The sequence below is a fragment of the Anomaloglossus baeobatrachus genome, chromosome 10, assembly GCF_048569485.1.
Source record: "Anomaloglossus baeobatrachus isolate aAnoBae1 chromosome 10, aAnoBae1.hap1, whole genome shotgun sequence".
Taxonomy (NCBI): domain Eukaryota; kingdom Metazoa; phylum Chordata; class Amphibia; order Anura; family Aromobatidae; genus Anomaloglossus; species Anomaloglossus baeobatrachus.
Genome location: NC_134362.1, coordinates 64,680,065 through 64,702,875, shown reverse-complemented (window position 1 = coordinate 64,702,875; position 22,811 = coordinate 64,680,065). Strand labels below are relative to the sequence as shown.

General features: G+C 45.7%; 1 protein-coding gene across 1 annotated transcript in view; it reads right to left on the bottom strand.

The window, feature by feature from the left end:
- Positions 1-10,049: 10,049 nt before the first annotated feature.
- Positions 10,050-22,811, bottom strand: part of LOC142254347 (uncharacterized) — a 172,968-nt gene continuing 160,206 nt past the window's right edge. Inside the window, exons 34-37 of the mRNA XM_075325393.1 lie at positions 14,771-14,893; positions 14,596-14,656; positions 13,301-13,403; positions 10,050-10,550 (exon numbers count right to left, since the gene is read on the bottom strand). Of these exons, the coding sequence (XP_075181508.1) occupies positions 10,379-10,550; positions 13,301-13,403; positions 14,596-14,656; positions 14,771-14,893 (459 nt within the window). The 3' untranslated portion in view covers positions 10,050-10,378. The remainder of the gene's footprint in view (positions 10,551-13,300; positions 13,404-14,595; positions 14,657-14,770; positions 14,894-22,811) is intronic.

Genomic DNA, 22,811 nt, shown 5'->3' with positions numbered 1-22,811 from the left:
CGTGACGCCACCCATGGGTTGTGGTGATTGTAGACATCACCGCTGCGGTGAGGGAACGGGGGCTCCCGAGAGCGGTGTAGTGGCGCAGCTAGGTGTTGACCTCTCCGTGGGTAGGGGATGTTGGTCCCAGGGCCCGGTGTGAAGGGGGACGGGTGTTTCGCTGGTCTTGGCGATGATGCTGGCGCAGGGCAGTGCAGGTGCGGTGCAACGCCGCGCTCGGCCCGAGGGCACTGGTGTACTCACTCTGACAAATTCACTGGAGTCTCTGGTAAACCAAACGAGATGGTGGACGGTGCCCGCAGCCGGCTGCGGTTTCTCCCCTTACTCTGGGTTGGTGGTTTCCGCCTTTCTCCTGCACCTATGTTATGTGTAAGTAACTGCCTACGCTTCAGCGACGGTAGTTTGCTCCCCAGCGGTGTGTGTGCTGGGGAACCCGTTTGCCTGCAGACGCTGGCCCTTTGGATCTCTAGCTGTGGCGGTAGCCCTCTATCCCGAATCGTCGGGCTGTTGTCTTCAATCAGGCCTTGTGTGGGAGTGAACCCCTGAGTCGGGGTTTTAGTACCCTGCCTGGTGCTCTGGTATCCAGTTGGTTCCCCGGTTCGGTTCAGGCGTGCCACTACCCTGTCCCGGTCCCTTACGGTTCCATCGGTCGTCTTCCCAGTCTCCTGCAGGTGGCCACCACCGTCTGCCTCCTGACCAAAGGGCATCCGGGCTCCAACCCGAACCCCCTGTCAGTTCTGTCACTCTCCCTACTCCTCTCCTTCCTCTCCCTCTCACTACAGACTCTGTTCTGTGTTTTTCCCGCCTCAGGCCATCAGAACTCCTCGATGGGCGGGGCCAACCGCCTGACTCTGCCCCACCTGGTGTGAACCTCACAACCTGAGGGGGTGACTCAGGTTTTTAAAGGTGGCTGCTGTGACCCTTTTTAGGGGGGTGTGTTGTGCGTGGGACTATCTGTGACCCCTGGCTAGTCCAGGGCGTCACACTAGCAAGAGTTAATCTCTACTGAACTAGTTGTTAATCTCCTTTACTCACATGCTATGGGAGAACGCGTCATATCTAGTCCCCTCCTATATATGCTGGCTGTACTCTTCTTGTAGTGCCAGCTCTAGCAAGTCTATTCCTGTCTGGAGAGGTGTTTTTATCCAAGCTTAGTTGTGGTTGTGTTTTATATTGTTGCGAGCCGTTTGGTGATAACCTTTTCTTTCCTTTAGGTGTCATTGTGTTGCTGCTTTGCCTCACTGGCTCTTCACTTTTGTTTCTTAGTGTTTATTCCTGAGAGAGTGCAGAATGACTGTGCTTCTGTTTTTCCTATTTGTCTTGTATATGTTTTCCCTTACATACTTACCCCTTCCTTCCCTGGGGGGGTTTGGAATAGATTATCTTTATTTAGGAGTATAGCAACGTACGAGACAGAGGCATCCCCATCATCAGGAGTAATCCTGGAAACAGGGATCACCTGGGGTCCCCTAGCGTGAAGGACAGAATAAGAGCCCTTTGTCCCTTGTTATTCTATAGTCACATCATGACAGTTGCTTGATCTAGCTTATACAGGGTCATTGTTGCAAGCTCTAATTGACAGTGTAAATAACTACCGGATAATATATGACATATGTGTTAATTGAGATAAAGCCAGTCTTTATGTGGTATATAATTTCACATAAACAACAATGTCACAAACCTCTAAGTAAAGCACCATGGAATTAATGGTGCTATAATAATAAATAATAATAGTGATCAGAAATGTATAAATTCATATATTTAAGCATTGTCATTAATTAAGATATTCAAAATTTTATGCAACAAAATGTACCTCCCACTATAGAATATGTTGCTGATAAACTTAAGAACATGATTCTGGCCTTACATCTGAATACTTCTCATTGTGACGTTCAGATTTTTTTTAGGTATTACTATAGATGTTGGGGATGAACTGTTGACTTGAGATGCTTAAGATCTCTCAATATTAAAATTTGCTTCAGCAATAGAAATTATCATAGTAGTTTGGGTTGGATGAAGAAAGAAGGGAATGATAATGGGCTTGATATATGAAGACCGGCATTGTTCACACTGGTCTTGAAGAGGAGATGGGCTGGATACAGACTCTGCTAATTCATGAAGAGGCATATGCCTCTTCACGAATCAGGAGCATTGAATGAGTGACATACATCTCTGTATACGCCTCGCCACAAATCCTACCCAAGTCCCTGCTGGAGTTAGGGATACTTTGCACACTACAACATAGCAGGTTCGATGTCGGTGGGGTCAAATTGAAAGTGACGCACATCCGGCGTCGCCGCCGACATCGCAGTATGTGAATCCTTTTACGTATGATTAACGAGCGCAAAAGCGTCGTTATCGTATGATCGGTGTAAGGTCCGAGATTTCGCATAATTTCAGCAACGGTACGATGTTGTCCTTGTTCCAGCAGGCATCACACATCGCTGTGTGTGAAGCCATAGGAGCGAGGAACATCACCTTACCTGCGTCCACCGGCTATGCGGAAGGAAGGAGGTGGGCGGGATGTTTACATCCCGCTCATCTCCGCCCCTCCGCTCCTATTGGCCACCTGCCATGTGACGTCGCTGTGACGCCGCACAACACGCCCCCTTAGGAAGGGTCGGGCAGGTAAGTGCATGTGAAGCTGCCGTAGCGATAATGTTCGCTACGGCAGCAATCACAAGATATCGCTGCTGCGACGGGGGCGGGTACTATCACGCTCGGCATCGCAGCATTGGCTTTCGATGTCGTAGTGTGCAAAGTACCCCTTAGACTTGTGGCTTAGTGAATGTTGTTGCTCTTCATGAATTTCATGAGCGGTGGTCATCATGTCTCATCCTGCCCTTTGTAATCTTTTGTCAGCGCTGAGCAAAAATGGCGGGAAAACACTAAAAGTTGCAAAATTATGCAACTTTCCTAAACTTTTTATGCCAGAATACTTGTATAAAAGCTTTGATGAATTGGGTTCAATATCTTTAATTAGTTAAAATTTAATTTATAAAGAACCCGTCACCCCTCCTAACTTAGCAAATACTAGTATATCCAAACAGTTACTACAGCAATTCTGGAGTTTGTTTTTTTTTTGTTTTTTTTTAAAAAAAACCTAAATAATGTACAGAAACGTATGAATAAAATGTTGCCGACATGGAGACTTTTTGTAGGCTGCAGTGCACAACCATACCATGAGTTGAATGTAATCTTGTGGTTTAGTTTTCAATATTAGTTAAAATCAATAGTGATAAAAAAAAGTCTGTGTAGTCAAGGTTTGTTAAGAACTGAATGCTACTATATCCCTTACCAATGGATAAGTTGGAAGAAGCCACCGGTGTTTGAAGAGTATCTTTTCTAAGAGTTGCCCCTCCAGTAGTGAAGAAAAAGGAAGAAGGTAGTGGTGATGTATTGTTGCCAGAACTGAAGTCCTGGGTAGACTGACTCTTGATTGTGTGAAGTTGCTTCTACTTCTACCCCAAGTGGAACACACCGGGAAAGTCCCATGCTTCGTGATGGCCACCCTCTATCTACCCTGGGCCATACCCCCAGCGGGAAGGCACCTGACTGTATGTAAAGTGTGACTGTGGAACACCGGTGGTTAACCCCCTCCTTACCTCGAGGCGAATACCGCACCTTAAATCAGGTGCAATACTCTGTGGCAACTGGAACCGCAGGGGCGCCACACATGCAACTGCTTTAGATCTAGGGAACAGGCCCCGAGTGATCGCACTTGATGGCTGTCAGCAACAATATAGCAGGATAAAACTTGCTTGGATGTTTTTAAACACTGATGATGACACTATGTCATTTATCTACTGTATGTAATGATATTTCAGCAAGGATGAGCAAATCTGCCTAAATTCAAATTTGACCAATTCTCTCCGAAAATTTGATTTTCATTGATATTTTTTTTCGATCAAATGTGCCCTGAATGCCATTTAAAGAGGTGTTTATTATGCTCTGAGGTCTCCTGAGCATTATTAAAGAATAAACTGAGGTTAAAAAACATTAAAATATATCCTTTTTGCCTTTCACCTATTTCTGCTTCTTCAGGTCTGTGCTAGTTCTCTCTCAAGCACCAGGTCCTGCTCAGGTCTTCTCTTCACATTTCACCAGTATTTCCAGGACCGTATAAATCACAACTAAGGATGAACAGATCCGAACCTCAAAGTTGGTGGTTCGTACTAGACACCAAGTGCCCGGGTTTCGGACTTGAACATGAACTTTTAAAAAATGTCAGTATCCAAGTTTGGGTGCTGTTCTTATGCCAACCATTTGATCTAGCATTAGGGTGCTCGGTTACGCTCGGTGCTCGGACCAATGAGCCAATAAGGGCCGCTTGCAGTCTCTGAATGGCTCTCAGTGGGGGTAAAAACAATGTTTTTGGATGCTGTATTTAAAAAAAACACCCCCCAAAAGAAACGTCCTCCCTCCAGGATATGGCTGGCTGTATGTGGGTGGAGAGCCGAACTGCCTAATCTTTGACTTTCATTATACTCATTAATTGAGTCTAGCCTGTTATTTCTTGACTTATTCGGGGTTTAGGCTCCAGGATCAAGTTCAGGTCAAGTCCCAATCCCAAACTGAACTTTTAACTAAAGTCTGGCTAAACCTGGCAAATCTGATCTTCCATGGGTAAACTCATCGCTAATCACTACATTTTATGACATCATGATGGAAGAGTCAGATGTGCAGAGAAAGAGGGTAGAGAGGAGCTGGTGTCTTTGAGAGTGAGTGGAGGATTGGTGGTCAGAGATGAACGAACCAGATGTTTGGAGTTCGGGTTCAGAAACCGACTTCCAAACAAACAAAGTTTGGGTTCGAAGTTCCAGTGAGTTATGAGTGCAAACCACTCAAGCAAGCAGCGCTGTGCTTGGGTATGAGTGATGCTCAGCCCTGTGCGACCCGCTTGCAGTGTTTGAACGGCTAACACTGAGGGTAAAATCAGCATGATCAGATATAGTGTGCATACAAAAACAAAAATATTTTTTCAAAAACACCACTCACCCTCCCCCAGAATAGTTTTGCTTATCGCTGGCAGCATGTGGGTGGAGCCACAATCTGCCCAATTACTGACTCCCATTAAGGTTCGGCTCAAGTTGAGGTCACAAAACAAACCTTTTTAAGGTTCTAATGTATCTGGTGAACTGAACTTCTAGAGGTTCAGTCATCTCTACTGGCGGTGAGCTATGGTGATGAAATGAATATGATATTTCATTGATTTTTATCCCATTCCTGGCACATATGAATCCAGGAAAATGGCAGCTCAAGAGCTGAATTGATTCACAAAATCTTCAGAATTTATTTATTTTGATAAATTATGTTCAATTTGATCATCGTTGACTATTTCATCCTTATATGCTAGTAATTTTTTGTAGAAGTATTACATAATGTCCATATATCTTTAAGTTTTGTATGAGGATACCAAAATATCCTGCTTAAAGGACACAACAAACACTATTCCATACGCTATTTAAAGTGAATATGTGCCCTCTTAAGAACACATTAGTAAGGTAAAGGGAACCTGTGAGGTACAATATGCACCAGGACAGGTCTGGGTACATATTACTAATCCCTGCCTAACTATCCCTGTATCTAGTAGCATATATAAAGAGATCTTTAGAAAAAGTAATTCTAAAGATCTTATATCATACTAGAAGGTGGCCCGATTCTACGCATCGGGTATTCTAGAATTTACGTATTGTGTAGTTAATGTATGATTTTTGTTATATATATATATATATATAGATGTTGTTGTCTGTAGTTACCAAGTGTTTGTGTAGGGCGCTGTACATGTTCTGGGTGTTGTCTGGGTGTGGCGGGGGTGAGAGCGGTGTTGGTTGTGTGTTGCGTGTCTTGCGTTATTTGTGGAGCGCTGTGTGTCTGTAGCGTTGTGTGTGTGTGTGTTGCGCGGTTTGTGTGGGTGTGGAGTGCGTGTGTGTGTTTTGGGGGAGGTATGTTTTGTGCAATGTGTGTGTCGCGGGCGGGGAGGAGGGTGTAAGCACACTACGCTCACCCCTTCTGCTCGGGTCCGGCGGCTGCTGCTCAGTGGTGGCTCGAGCTGTGGGCTGGATCCCGGGGGTTCTCGAGCGGCACTCCTCGCCCGTGAGTGAAAGGGGGGTTTGTTGGGTGTGGGGATAGTTTATTGTCCGTGACGCCACCCACGGTTGTGGTGATTTCACCACCGCTGCTCAATATGGGGATCCCGGGGATGGTGATGCGGACCAGCCAGGTGTTGCGTTGCCCCTCCGTGGGTAGGGGTTGGTGATCCCGGGGCCCGGTGATGAGATGGGGGATGCAGGGCCTGGTGGGCGCAGGGACGCGGGGGAAGCGTTGTGCCTTGCGGCACTGTGGTACTCACTCAGCCTGAGACGTTGACACAGTTTTACGGTAAACCACACGGCTGGAAAGACGGTTCCCACGGACGGCTGCACTTGCTCTCCCAGTAGGTGATGGTGATGTCCCTTTTCCTTGCACCTTGGTTTCTGTGTTGGTAGCGATGGGTTCCCACCGGTAACCCGCTCCCCGGTTTCAAGCTGGACCGGAGGAGCTCTACTCTTTGCCCGCAGGCGCTGGCCCTGAGAAACTGGTGCCCTGGCGGTGGCGGTGTTTCTGCTACAATGGTTGGGCTGTTGCCTTCTATCGGGACTTGGTTGTTGGGGGATCTGCGTCCCCTTCACTGACGGATTAGGCAAATTCTGGTGACTCCAAGCCTTGCCGGGGTCCGAGAGGCCCCTGCCCTGGTGCTGACTGTCCTTTGGTACACTGCTCCAGACCGCCGGGCCACTACCCGTCCGCGGTCCTTCCAGGAACTTCCAAACGGTCCCCCTCCAGACAGTCACCGCCGTTGCTGACCTTGCTGACCCTGTCCTGCACTCAGCTGGACTCTCTTCAGGCTTTCCACTCTTTCTGTTCTGTCACCACTCTTGCTTTCCTCCTTTACCACTTTACTTCCTTTACTTCACTCCTGTTTACTCCTCCACTTAGCTCCTCACTCAAGCTCCCCTTGAGCTGACTTTTACTCCTTCCACTTCCTCCTCCAAACTCTATCTTGCTTCCTCTCACTTTCACATCCCTCACTTGACTGACTGGTTCTTCCCGCCTCCAGGGCTGTGTACTCCTCGGTGGGCGGAGCCAACCGCCTGGCCCACCCCCTGGTGTGAACATCAGCCCCTGGAGGAAGGCAACAAGGATTTTAGTTTAGCTTTGGTGTTCCTAACTGGGATGTAGGGTGTGGTGGTGTGATGACCTGTGACCCCTGGCTTGCCCAGGGCGTCACATGTGTGTTGTGCGGCATGTGCGTATATTTGTGCCGCGGTGTTTGTGTGTTGGGTGTTGTGTGTGTGCGGTGTTGTCTGTGTGTGTGGGTGTCTGTGTAGGGCAGTGTTTGTGGTTTCCAGTGTGTGTGTGGTGTGTTATGCAGTGCATGTGTGGCAGTGTGTGTGTTTTGGGGGAGGTGTGCACCTCCCATCGTGCTCCATCCCCCATGCTGCGCACCCCCCATCGTGCTCCATCCCCCATTCTGCGCACCCCCCATCGTGCTCCATCCCCACTCCCCATTGTGCTCCATCCCCCATGCTGCGTACTCCCCATCGTGCTCCATCCCCCATGCTGCGTACTCCCCATCGTGCTCCATCCCCCATGCTGCGCACTCCTAAACGTGCTCCATCCCCCATGCTGCGCACTCCCCATCGTGCTCCATCACCCATGCTGCGCACTCCCCATCGTGCTCCATCCCCCATGCTGCACACTTCCCATCGTGCTCCATGGCCCATGCTGTGCACCCCCCATCGTGCTCCATCCCCCATGCTGCGCACCCCCCATCGTGCTCCATCCCCCATGCTGCGCACTCCCCATCGTGCTCCATCCCCCATGCTGCGCACGATGCCCCCATCGTGCTCCATCCTCCATGCTGCGCACTCCCCATCGTGCTCCATCTCCCATGCTGCGCACTCCCCATCGTGCTCCATCCCCCATGCTGCGCACTCCCCATCGTGCTCCATCTCCCATGCTGCGCACTCCCCATCGTGCTCCATCCCCCATGCTGCGCACTCCTCATCGTGCTCCATCTCCCATGCTGCGCACTCCCCATCGTGCTCCATCTCCCATGCTGCGCACTCCCCATCGTGCTCCATCTCCCATGCTGCGCACTCCCCATCGTGCTCCATCCCCCATGCTGCGCATTCCCCATCATGCTCCATCCCCCATGCTGCGCACCCCCCATCGTGCTCCATCCCCCATGCTGCGCACCCCGCATCGTGCTCCACCCCCACTCCCCATTGTGCTCCATCCCCCATGCTGCGTACTCTCCATCGTGCTCCATCCCCCATGCTGCGCACTCCCCATCGTGCTCCATCTCCCATGCTGCGCACTCCCCATCGTGCTCCATTCCCCATGCTGCGCACTCCCCATCATGCTCCATCTCCCATGCTGCGCACTCCCTATCGTGCTCCATCCCCCATGCTGCGCACTCCCCATCGTGCTCCACAGTCACACATCAGACAGTATACACGCACACATCTGATCGCATACACTCACACACACACCCCACTTCTCCCTGTGCCCTCCAGTGGGCGGTCCCAGCAGCTGTGCTGCACGTCGTGCTGCTCTGCCGACACTCACAGATCCGATCGCATAAACACTCACACATTAAAACACACTCACACACATCCTATCGCATACACGCACACACACACTGACGATATCGCACATACGCGCTCACACAATCACAACATCCGGAGATACCACATGCTTCCGGCCATGTGATCCTCCGGCAGGTCCTGGAAGGTCACTGCACAGTATCGCCGCCGAGAAGCAAGCGATATCACAGGATGTTGTGAGTCTGTGGATGCGATCTTATGTGTGTGTGAGAGTGAGTGTGATCTGATGTGTGTGTGTCTGTTCTCACCTGGGAGTCGGGTCTCTGTATCGGTTCGGGAAATGCGTGCGGGGGGCGGGGCCAGAGCGAGCGTGCAATGCGTGAGGGGGGCGGGGCGTGGGCGAGTTGCCAATGCCTGCAGGGGGCCGGGGCGAGAGGCCAATCCGTTTGGGGGGCGGAGCCTGGGCGAGCGGCCAATCCGTGCTAGGGGGCGGAGCCGAGGCGAGGCGAGCGGCCAGGGGGGGGGGCGGAGCCGAGGCGAACGGCCAGTCCGTGCGGGGGGGGTGGAGCCGAGGCGAGGCGAGCGGCCAATCCGCTGTTTATCACCGTAAGGACACAATTTTGGAGCAAGACAGACAGACAGACAGAATAAGGCAATTATATATATAGATGCTAATGAGCGAGGAGACTAGTTCCTTGGGCGTTAGTTCCCCTGGCAAGTCGGCTCCATTAGCATGTTAGTACGCCCCCGTGGGCCCTTGTGGGTGTGCTATCATGCTAGTGAGTGTGCAATGTCACAGAATGATCTTACTCACCTCTCCGCTTCGGCTCAGTGCACATGACCCCGGAGTGACCAGTAGAAGCATTGGCAATTGGTGCGAAACGGCCATAGTCTTTGTGCACGCCATCCCAACACCCTCCCCCAATGCCTGAATAAAGGTAACATCTGATTTTTCTGCAAATCGGTTAGTGCTTTCTTTTTTCTCAAATATTGGACCCCGGAGTTTCGGTCATGTGCACTATGAAGTCTAGTGTACACGTTCTGGCTTCAAACTGAAGTAGTGTGCATGACCGAAACTCCGGAGTTATGCACACTGAGCCGAAATCCAGCGTCGGATGTGACGGCAGTGGAGAAGTGAGTGATATCATCCTGTGACACTGCGTATTCGTTAGCATGTTAGCACACCCACAGGGACGTACTAACATGCTAGTGGCGCCGACTAGCCAGGAAAGCAACGCACTTGGGACTAGTCCCCTCACTCATTAGCATATGAAAAAAAGATCTTTAGAAACACTTTTTCTAAAGATCTTTTTCTCTATGTTAGTGTATACAGGGACGGTTAGGCAATGATTAGCAATATACACCCAGAACTGCTCGTGGTTCTGGCTGCATATAGCACATGACAGGTTCCCTTTAACTCTGCTAAGCTGCCTGTAGAAAAAAAAGACATAATGCATATTAATATTATGCTTTTAATAGCACTGAGTAATATTATGCTTTATTAGTAATATAAATGAGTTTTGCAAATCTGCAAGATTTTTACATGCAAAGATATTAGCCTGTTATCGAGCAGCAAATACAGTATATAAACATAATATAATTGGTTACAATAATCATACTTTATTACATGGTTTTATATTTCCTTTATACTGTAATATTGGAATTTGAAGAATAATTTAATTTGTGTTAGACAAAAAAATACTTTCCAAAGAATAAAAATAATTCGAAAGAGGTCTAGAATAATAAAGGTTCCTCTTTGTGCAAAGAAGCGATTAATGGCAGTCATGTTATTCCGTGAACACACAGGCTGCGCCCCTACATGCGCACTGCAGGACATCGGTGTAATTGTATGATATTTTCCTCTCGTCTGCACACAGGAGGTCAACTTTCTTAGTTGCGGTCATTGTAGGCTGGCAGCAGGTACAGTCATGTTCCACCATCTTAGGAAAACTGGGGTGTCTGAAAATTAACAACAAAACTCAGATGAAACTTTTGTTCTTTTGCGCTTTATATTACTATAATTGCAAAACATGACATTGTATATATAAAAATTTTGCTCATTATATACAAAGTATATCTTTTTTTCAAAGTATGTAAACAGTGGTCAACGCTATTATTTTATGAACATTAGAAGGAACTCAAACTGGCAACACATTATTACAAATATTAAAATTCAATAAATTAATTTTCCACAAGAGAATCTCACTTTTTATAAATAAATAGTGACAATTTTTACAACTTGGGTATGAGTTCATATACATAATCCAGTATACACCAAAATAACCTCTGAAAGATACCTTGAAACAGCTCTCCCTCCGTCTGGAGCAAAAAAAATGGTTTAATTGTAGGGATGATCGAATACCTCAAATATTCGGCTTTGTGAATATCTGACGAATAGGTCGCCGCTGTGCGAATATTCGATGTGCAATGTAAGTCTATGGGAAGCCCGAATAGTTCTGAATAGTTGTTATTCGGGTTTACCATAGACTTACATTGCTCATCGAATATTCACGAATAGTCAAATAGTGGCAACCTATTCGGCAAATATTCGCAAAGCCGAATATTTGAGGTATTCGATCATCCCTATTTAATTGCCATAAGAGACAAGGTTTCGTCACTATGAGCATTATTATTCTGTAGAACAGGAGCTGGCCCCTATTAGAAATCCTGGCCAGCTTTTCCCAACAATGCTACAGATAATTGACAGGTCTCTCAATCATATACATTTGGAAACATCTATCAATCACTGGCAACAGTATTGGGAAGAGTCAGCCTTAAGGGTGCTTAACACGCCGCGACATCGCTACCGATATATCGTCAGGGTCACGTCATTAGTGACGCACATCCTGCGCCGGTAGCGACATCGCAGCGTGTGACACCAAGGAGCGATCAACGATCGCAAAATCGTCCAAAAACGGTGATCGTTGACACGTCGCTCCTTTCCTTAATATCGTTGCTGCTGCAGGTACGATGTTGTTTGTCGTTCCTACGGCAGCACACATCGCTGTGTGTGACACCGCAGGAACGACAAACATCTCCTTACCTGCGTCCACTGGCAATGCGGAAGGAAGGAGGTGGGCGGGATGTTACTTCCCGCTCATCTCCGCCCCTCCACTTCTATTGGATGGCCGATTAATGACGTCGCGGGGACGTCACTGTGACGCCGAACGCACCTCCCCCTTAAAGGAGGGATTGTTCAGCGGTCACAGCGACATCGCTGCACAGGTATGTGCGTGTGATGCTGCCGTAGCGATAATGTTCGCTACGGCAGTGATCACCAAATGTCGCACATATGACGGGGGCGGGTGCTATCGCGCTCGACATCGCTAGCAATCTCTGTAAAGTACCCTTTAGTCTTGTCTCCAGTTAGGATTTTGGCTGAATCTTTGTAGTATATTTTCTCTTAAATGCCAGAGGGTTTCAAATTAACATATACCTTGCAGGGTTCCTGGAGCCTGGCTCTGATTTATGCAAACTTTTGTTTGAGCAGCATAAATCAAATGACAGGTTGCCTTTAAAGAACTGAGCCAATGTTTAAACATTAAAATCAATGCCTTTTATTTTCATGCACAGGTTTACGCGTTTCAGGAGTACTCAGCTCCCTTCATCAGGACACCAGGCAAAAAGAACATCAAATCTCCTTGGAGATTTGATGGGTTTTTTTGCCTGATGTCCTGATGAAGGGAGCTGAATACTCCTGAAACGCGTAGACCTGTGCATGAAAATAAATGGCATTAATCATTAATCATACATTTGTGGTGAATAGCGCATTTAAACCGGACTTCTTCCTCCTATTTATCAATATACTCTACCTGGGGCTGCAGCTTTCCCCCAGGAGACATGCGATCAAACAGGTTGTGACTATCACAACTCCTATAGGTGAGTGTTTTTATCCTCATTTTATTCACATTATCGTTGGTAAGACCCTATAGCGCTTTTCCTCCACAGTTGATACCATTAAACAACAAAACCGTATCAGCTGAGTTTTTACTCCAATCAAAGGAATTGTCTGTGAGCTAACCAGAGCAGAAGTATATTTTTTTCCTGGCCTATACTAAAGGCTCATAATGCTTACTTACACAGATACATTGTAAAAATAATTAAAGAAGCGCTCCCATCAAATTTTTTTATCCTCTCTCTCTCTCTCTATATATATATATATATATATATATATATATATATATATATATATATACATACAGCAGTATTCATATTATGTAGCACTTTGTACTTACCATTGCTCATTTTGCTCTTCTACTTAGTTAATTCTTCTCTTTTCCATTAGGTCTATGACATCACATGATTAAAAACAGACTGGCTGAATCATTCAAAGCTCTATGGAGAAACAGGAAGTTTCTTTTCCTTGCTTGCAGTAATTACTGCAAAGGTTAATGACAGGGGGTGGAGTAAAGCAGCTGGGTCAGGAATTTAAGAGAAGCAAGACTCATGCAGTGAAAAGTGACTTCCTGTTTCTTCATAGAGCATAGAAAATAGAAAAGTGAAGAAATAACTGGGTAGAAAGACAAAATGAGCAATTGTAAGTACACAGTGCTATTTAATATAATGCTTACAACATATTAAGAGGATAAAAACTTGGATGGGAGTGCTTCTTTAAGTACAGTTTATTAGAGTGTTGCATTACTTTCTATTTTACAATGAATAGCTTTTTATCTCTATAAATATAGATAACCCTTTTAATACATACTAACCTAGAGATAGAGGTACAGTACCCTCCACAGTTTGTTATAGTCACATTGGCTTCACACCCTTCACTTTCTATAAGTTTCAATGATTCCATCACATCACATTTGCCTGTCGAAGAGTAGGAAAATAATGTTTAAAGTTTTTTTTAAAAAAAATCAAAATCTTTACAGATATGTTAAATGATTGTAAAAAGTGTTCACAGTATGTTCCCCTGTGTAGTAATATTAAAGGGTTTTTCCCATCATTAGAAGAGGTCCAACAGCTGTGACTACCACCTAGTCCATCTTAATGGAGCGGTAGTAAGCATACCTGGTTCCAATCAAGGTAGGCATTTTAGAGACCCATTCTTGGCAAGTTGTCACCTATCTCATGGGTTAGTGATAACATATAATGGTAAGAATAACTCTTTAAGCCCCAGTACAACCTTTAAATTGTAACAAACTGTGATACAACATTTAATCATGTTGATGGGGCCATACTGTTATCTAACATATTTAGTGATGAGCGAGTGTCATCATTAATTCGCTAATCGCATGAATAGTACGGTATTCGGGTTACTCATCATATTGCGAGTTTTTGTGTATTCGCCTATATTCTATATTCGTATGTGCTGTCCAGCCGATTTGGCACCTGATTTGAAGTTACTAAACATGCTGAGCTTCTTAACCAATTACAGTAATGCCGCAGCCATCTTGATTGTGGCATTACTGTGATTGGCTGGCCACACTTCATATTTACTGGGGGCGTGGCTGGGGGTGCGGGCAGGGAGGAGAGAGATAGAGAGAGAACATTTTCCAGGCTCTCCCCATTCAATTTCATCCCTTTCCATTTCAGCCTTTCCCTCAGGCCCCCAGACCTCTTTGTTGGGTCCATCAGAAAATTAGTCGCTTTTCCCATTGACTTTCATTGCACATGCTATTCGGAATGAATACGCGAGTATTACAAAGTACTCGTTACGAGTTTAGTAAATACAAATATTACGGTATTCACGCATCTCTAAATATATTATCTACCAAAGAAGTTTATGGCTCAGTAGCCAGCCTAAGAATAATCCTATATATTATGCACCCTAGAATATTAAAATCCCATTTTAGCAGTTTAGGAAAAAAAGTTAAAGTCTTTAATTTTTTTAACTGGATAGGAATTATAAAAATTAAATTGTTACTTGGAAATCCCTTTAAATGTTTGCATTTGTTCTTGTAAATAACTTTCATTTGACTTCCACTTGTGCTTTTAGTTACCATGATTGAAGCCATTGTAAAAATTATTGATGCATTAAAAAAAAACTAATAGGACTTACGTGGTTCACAATACTGTATTGAACAGCATCCATCTGAGCTTGTAAAATTAACCTGTATACCCTGTGGATAAACCCCATACACCGTTTTGTTAAAAGATGAAAATGGCAAAAGAAATATTACACATATGACAAATGTGTAATAAACAAATTAGCATTTATTGTAATTGAACCGTACCTGGTCACATATTAAAGGTGCTTGGACAGGGCATGACATCACTCTTCTTATAACTGTCATTTTGTTTTGTTCACAGTCATAAAATGTGCAGTTATCCCCAGGAGGGCGCCAAAGTTTTCCAGGCTGAAAAAGAAAATCATGTCCATAACTTATTCAGAACTTTAAAAAGAATGATCTATCCTTTATAATGTTAATCATTGCTTTGCAACTACTGGAACCTTGATGATCAGCGACTGTGACATTGCCATGGTTGTGTCATGAGTGTATCTCGCTTGGGGGAGACACCGGAGGAATCTGGTGTCAGATTGTCACAACTCCTCGCTGCTGGCTGTCCACTGCTGTTATTTAATAACATCTCCTTCCTTGTGGAGCTGTAAGGGCTAAGCACCCTTTCCAGCCTGGCTGCAGGCTTTAGCTGTCAATCTCAGGTGTGGCTCTTTGAGATCACTCCCCTTCCCTATTTAAGACATGTGATCTGATCACATGATGCCTGTAATAGAAACTGAATCCTCATTTCTATGCGGTCCACTTTGGAAGCAGCCTGCTCTGGAAGAAGTCTGTCGTGTTGGGTGCAGCAGTGGTGTTTACTGCACTAAAGACACCTGGAGTGTTTTCTTTGCATGTCTATTTGTACTGTTTGTATTCCTTCCCTTGCATTTCTGTATTGTAGTGGCGAGTCTAGTGAACTCGTCGGCTTACTCATTAGGCAGGGTGAGTTTAGGGCCAGCCGAGGGAATAAGGTATCCGGCTGGTGACAGATTGAAAGAACCTGTAAAAGAACGCTAGGGAGCTCAAGAGTCAGCTTGAGGTTATTTCAGGAGGTGTCCCCATATCCCTCTCACTAGCGGCAGGGACCTTAGTTGTATTGTCCACCCTGTGTCCCTTGTGTGTTGTAACATCTTTTGGAGTTTATCAGGGGTTTATCAGGTACTAGGTAAAACCTGCTAGTCATGTGCGTGACAGGTTGTTTACCAGGAACAGATCCTGACTTTTGCCTGGTGTTACAGATCACTACAACTTTGTCTCATTCAAGTAAATAGGACTAGGCTGTAATACCAGGCAATGTCATTACTAAAAATATAGAGTTATGCCAGAAAAATAGCGAAGGAGATTTGCCACTTGATGCAGAGCCTAGGTTCCTTGCTTAAGGCACGGTTGTCAAAAGTCAACACCTCACCTATCCAGAGGATAGGCCATGAAGGTTAAAGTCCCAAATAATTCCAATAACTAATTCATTTTACAATGATTGGTCTTTTGCAATACATAACGCTTGTGCTCTTCTGTCGCAGTACCCTAATAAGGGATGCGCATTGGGGTCCTAGTAATTAAGGTCTTTGTGATATGAAATATCTTTACTAATTAATGTTATATTTTCTATAGTTTTCTAAAATACTGTAAGCAACAATTCCTAATGATTTTCTGTTTTCCCTAGTTCTCTCATTAGTGATAGATCGTTCAACACGGATCAGACAAGAAGTGTTGACTATTTTCTGTGAATGATATGAGCTGGCCCAGTACCTCAGTGAGAGCCACTCTGTTTTCTGTATGTCTCTCATTGGTAGTAAAATGAGTGATGTGACCTAAACCCTGCCCACCCAGCCTGTCACTGGTAGTAAAATGACTGATGTAACCAAAACCCTGCCCATCCAGCCTTTCACTGGTGGTAAAATAACCGATGTAACCAAAACCCTGTCCACCCAGTGTGTCACTGATGGTAAAATGACCGATGTAACCAAAAACCCTGCACACCCAGTGTGTCACTGGTGGTAAAATGACAGATGTAACCAAAACCCTGCCCATCCAGGGTGTCACTGGTGGTAAAATGACCAATTTACCCAAAACGCTGCCTACCCAGTATGTCACTGGTAGTAAAATGACCGATGTAACTAAAACCCTGCCAACCCATCCTGTCACTGGAGGTAAAATAACCAATTCAACCAAAACCCTGCCCACCCATGCTGTCACTGGTGGTAAAATCACCGATGTAATCAAAACCTGGGGCACCAAGCCTGTCACTGGTGATAAAAAAACCAATGTAACCAAAATCTTGCCCACCCAGCCTGTCATTGATGGTAAAACGACTGATGTAACCAAAACCCTGTCCACCAAGCATGTTATTGATGGTAAAATGACTGATGTAATGAAAACCCTGCCCACCAAGCCTGTCACTGGTGGTAAAATGACTGGTGTAACCAAAACCTTGCCCACCCGGCCTGAAAAATGCTCTTCCATTTGCTGTCTCAGGGATCCAAAGAGCTGCTTTTTTGATGACCAAAGCAAGATCCAGCTTACCAAAAAGAGCCCATTACTGCCCTTGGGATTAGAGTTGAGCGCGGTTCGTGGTTCGTGGTTCTCCAGTTCTAGGTTCGAGTGATTTTGGGGCATGTTCTAGATCGAACTAGAACTCGAGCTTTTTGCAAAAGCTCGATAGTTCTAGAAACGTTCGAGAACGGTTCTAGCAGCCAAAAAACAGCTAAATCCTAGCTTGGTTTCTGCTGTAATAGTGTAAGTCACTCTGTGAATCAAACTATTATCACATTTCAGTGTATAGTGTGCGTGAACAGCGCCTTCAGATCACTGCTGTTTCTATAATGGCGATCGCCATTTTTTTTTTTTTTTTCTTGTCTTCCTTCCCTAAGCGCGCGCGTCTTGTGGGGCGGGCCAGCATGTCAGCCAATCACAGACACACACACAGCTAAGTGGACTTTGAGCCAGAGAAGCAACGGCATGTGTGATAGGATCTGCATGTCACATGTCCCTGCATTATAAAACCGGACATTTTCTTCACGGACGCCATTATCTGCCTTCTGCGTCTTTGGTGTCAGACATCAGTGTCGCAGCTCCGTCCTCCTGAGTCCTATAGCCGATACAGCTGTATGCGCTGCATACACAGCGTTAGACAGCATAGGGAGAGCACTTTATAGCAGTCCTTTTAAGGGCTCAAAGCGGCAGGGTCAGAGAGCCATAGGTGACAGGTCCTGCAAACAGCAACAGCGTCTGTGTAGCCCAGGTCAGGGATTTCCTCCCTGCATTTCAGCATTAGGAGGGAATAGAAAGGCAGGCTTCCATTCCTCTACTCAGAGCCCCACAATCCTGCCACTGTACCCTCTTGTCCTCTGCACACTCCAACAGATTATAACTAAGCCATTATACTAGCAAACACTCAGTGTACCTAGTGGCATCCTATACGTGGCTATTGGACTTTGCTATAGTCCCACTAGTGCCAAGACATTTGCAGAACGCATCTGCCTGCGTTGCACACTCCAACTAATTATAACTAAGCCATTATACTAGCAAACACTCAGTGTACCTAGTGGCATCCTATACGTGGCTATTGGACTTTGCTATAGTCCCACTAGTGCAAAGACATTTGCAGAGCACGTCTGCCTGCATTGCACACTACAACTTTTTTAAACTAAGCAATTTTACTAGCACACACTCAGTTTACCTAGTGGCATCCTATACCTGGCTATTGGACTTTGCTATAGTCCCACTAGTGCCAAGACATTTGCAGCACGTCTGCCTGCGTTGCACACTCCAACTAATTCTAACTAAGCCATTATACTAGCACACACTCAGTGTACCTAGTGGCATCCTATACATGGCTATTGGACTTTGCTTTAGTCCCACTAGTGCCAAGACATTTGCAGCACGTCTGCCTGCGTTGCACACTCCAACTAATTATAACTAAGCCATTATACTAGCACACACTCAGTGTACCTAGTGGCATCCTATACGTGGCTATTGGACTTTGCTTTAGTACCACTAGTGCCAAGACATTTGCAGCACGTCTGCCTGCGTTGCACACTCCAACTAATTATAACTAAGCCATTATACTAGCAAACACTCAGTGTACCTAGTGGCATCCTATACGTGGCTATTGGACTTTGCTATAGTCCCACTAGTGCAAAGACATTTGCAGCACGTCTGCCTGCGTTGCACACTCCAACTAATTATAACTAAGCCATTATACTAGCACACACTCAGTGTACCTAGTGGCATCCTATACGTGGCTATTGGACTTTGCTTTAGTCCCACTAGTGCCAAGACATTTGCAGAACGCATCTGCCTGCGTTGCACACTCCAACTAATTATAACTAAGCCATTATACTAGCAAACACTCAGTGTACCTAGTGGCATCCTATACGTGGCTATTGGACTTTGCTTTAGTCCCACTAGTGCCAAGACATTTGCAGCACGTCTGCCTGCGTTGCACACTCCAACTAATTATAACTAAGCCATTATACTAGCACACACTCAGTGTACCTAGTGGCATCCTATACGTGGCTATTGGACTTTGCTTTAGTCCCACTAGTGCCAAGACATTTGCAGCACGTCTGCCTGCGTTGCACACTCCAACTAATTATAACTAAGCCATTATACTAGCACACACTCAGTGTACCTAGTGGCATCCTATACGTGGCTATTGGACTTTGCTTTAGTACCACTAGTGCCAAGACATTTGCAGCACGTCTGCCTGCGTTGCACACTCCAACTAATTATAACTAAGCCATTATACTAGCACACACTCAGTGTACCTAGTGGCATCCTATACGTGGCTATTGGACTTTGCTTTAGTCCCACTAGTGCCAAGACATTTGCAGCACGTCTGCCTGCGTTGCACACTCCAACTAATTATAACTAAGCCATTATACTAGCACACACTCAGTGTACCTAGTGGCATCCTATACGTGGCTATTGGACTTTGCTTTAGTACCACTAGTGCCAAGACATTTGCAGCACGTCTGCCTGCGTTGCACACTCCAACTAATTATAACTAAGCCATTATACTAGCAAACACTCAGTGTACCTAGTGGCATCCTATACGTGGCTATTGGACTTTGCTATAGTCCCACTAGTGCCAAGACATTTGCAGAGCACGTCTGCCTGCATTGCACACTACAACTTTTTTAAACTAAGCAATTTTACTAGCACACACTCAGTGTACCTAGTGGCATCCTATACGTGGCTATTGGACTTTGCTTTAGTCCCACTAGTGCCAAGACATTTGCAGAACGCATCTGCCTGCGTTGCACACTCCAACTAATTATAACTAAGCCATTATACTAGCAAACACTCAGTGTACCTAGTGGCATCCTATACGTGGCTATTGGACTTTGCTTTAGTACCACTAGTGCCAAGACATTTGCAGCACGTCTGCCTGCGTTGCACACTCCAACTAATTATAACTAAGCCATTATACTAGCAAACACTCAGTGTACCTAGTGGCATCCTATACGTGGCTATTGGACTTTGCTATAGTCCCACTAGTGCCAAGACATTTGCAGCACGTCTGCCTGCGTTGCACACTCCAACTAATTATAACTAAGCCATTATACTAGCACACACTCAGTGTACCTAGTGGCATCCTATACGTGGCTATTGGACTTTGCTTTAGTACCACTAGTGCCAAGACATTTGCAGCACGTCTGCCTGCGTTGCACACTCCAACTAATTATAACTAAGCCATTATACTAGCAAACACTCAGTGTACCTAGTGGCATCCTATACGTGGCTATTGGACTTTGCTATAGTCCCACTAGTGCCAAGACATTTGCAGAGCACGTCTGCCTGCATTGCACACTACAACTTTTTTAAACTAAGCAATTTTACTAGCACACACTCAGTGTACCTAGTGGCATCCTATACGTGGCTATTGGACTTTGCTTTAGTCCCACTAGTGCCAAGACATTTGCAGAACGCATCTGCCTGCGTTGCACACTCCAACTAATTATAACTAAGCCATTATACTAGCAAACACTCAGTGTACCTAGTGGCATCCTATACGTGGCTATTGGACTTTGCTTTAGTCCCACTAGTGCCAAGACATTTGCAGCACGTCTGCCTGCGTTGCACACTCCAACTAATTATAACTAAGCCATTATACTAGCAAACACTCAGTGTACCTAGTGGCATCCTATACGTGGCTATTGGACTTTGCTATAGTCCCACTAGTGCCAAGACATTTGCAGCACGTCTGCCTGCGTTGCACACTCCAACTAATTATAACTAAGCCATTATACTAGCACACACTCAGTGTACCTAGTGGCATCCTATACGTGGCTATTGGACTTTGCTTTAGTCCCACTAGTGCCAAGACATTTGCAGCACGTCTGCCTGCGTTGCACACTCCAACTAATTATAACTAAGCCATTATACTAGCATACACTCAGTGTACCTAGTGGCATCCTATACGTGGCTATTGGACTTTGCTTTAGTACCACTAGTGCCAAGACATTTGCAGCACGTCTGCCTGCGTTGCACACTCCAACTAATTATAACTAAGCCATTATACTAGCAAACACTCAGTGTACCTAGTGGCATCCTATACGTGGCTATTGGACTTTGCTTTAGTCCCACTAGTGCCAAGACATTTGCAGAACGCATCTGCCTGCGTTGCACACTCCAACTAATTATAACTAAGCCATTATACTAGCAAACACTCAGTGTACCTAGTGGCATCCTATACGTGGCTATTGGACTTTGCTTTAGTCCCACTAGTGCCAAGACATTTGCAGAACGCATCTGCCTGCATTGCACACTCCAACTAATTATAACTAAGCCATTATACTAGCACACACTCAGTGTACCTAGTGGCATCCTATACGTGGCTATTGGACTTTGCTTTAGTACCACTAGTGCCAAGACATTTGCAGCACGTCTGCCTGCGTTGCACACTCCAACTAATTATAACTAAGCCATTATACTAGCAAACACTCAGTGTACCTAGTGGCATCCTATACGTGGCTATTGGACTTTGCTATAGTCCCACTAGTGCCAAGACATTTGCAGCACGTCTGCCGCCGTTGCACACTCCAACTAATTATAACTAAGCCATTATACTAGCACACACTCAGTGTACCTAGTGGCATCCTATACGTGGCTATTGGACTTTGCTTTAGTCCCACTAGTGCCAAGACATTTGCAGCACGTCTGCCTGCGTTGCACACTCCAACTAATTATAACTAAGCCATTATACTAGCACACACTCAGTGTACCTAGTGGCATCCTATACGTGGCTATTGGACTTTGCTTTAGTACCACTAGTGCCAAGACATTTGCAGCACGTCTGCCTGCGTTGCACACTCCAACTAATTATAACTAAGCCATTATACTAGCAAACACTCAGTGTACCTAGTGGCATCCTATACGTGGCTATTGGACTTTGCTATAGTCCCACTAGTGCCAAGACATTTGCAGAGCACGTCTGCCTGCATTGCACACTACAACTTTTTTAAACTAAGCAATTTTACTAGCACACACTCAGTGTACCTAGTGGCATCCTATACGTGGCTATTGGACTTTGCTTTAGTCCCACTAGTGCCAAGACATTTGCAGAACGCATCTGCCTGCGTTGCACACTCCAACTAATTATAACTAAGCCATTATACTAGCAAACACTCAGTGTACCTAGTGGCATCCTATACGTGGCTATTGGACTTTGCTTTAGTCCCACTAGTGCCAAGACATTTGCAGCACGTCTGCCTGCGTTGCACACTCCAACTAATTATAACTAAGCCATTATACTAGCACACACTCAGTGTACCTAGTGGCATCCTATACGTGGCTATTGGACTTTGCTTTAGTACCACTAGTGCCAAGACATTTGCAGCACGTCTGCCTGCGTTGCACACTCCAACTAATTATAACTAAGCCATTATACTAGCAAACACTCAGTGTACCTAGTGGCATCCTATACGTGGCTATTGGACTTTGCTATAGTCCCACTAGTGCCAAGACATTTGCAGCACGTCTGCCTGCGTTGCACACTCCAACTAATTATAACTAAGCCATTATACTAGCACACACTCAGTGTACCTAGTGGCATCCTATACGTGGCTATTGGACTTTGCTTTAGTCCCACTAGTGCCAAGACATTTGCAGCACGTCTGCCTGCGTTGCACACTCCAACTAATTATAACTAAGCCATTATACTAGCACACACTCAGTGTACCTAGTGGCATCCTATACGTGGCTATTGGACTTTGCTTTAGTACCACTAGTGCCAAGACATTTGCAGCACGTCTGCCTGCGTTGCACA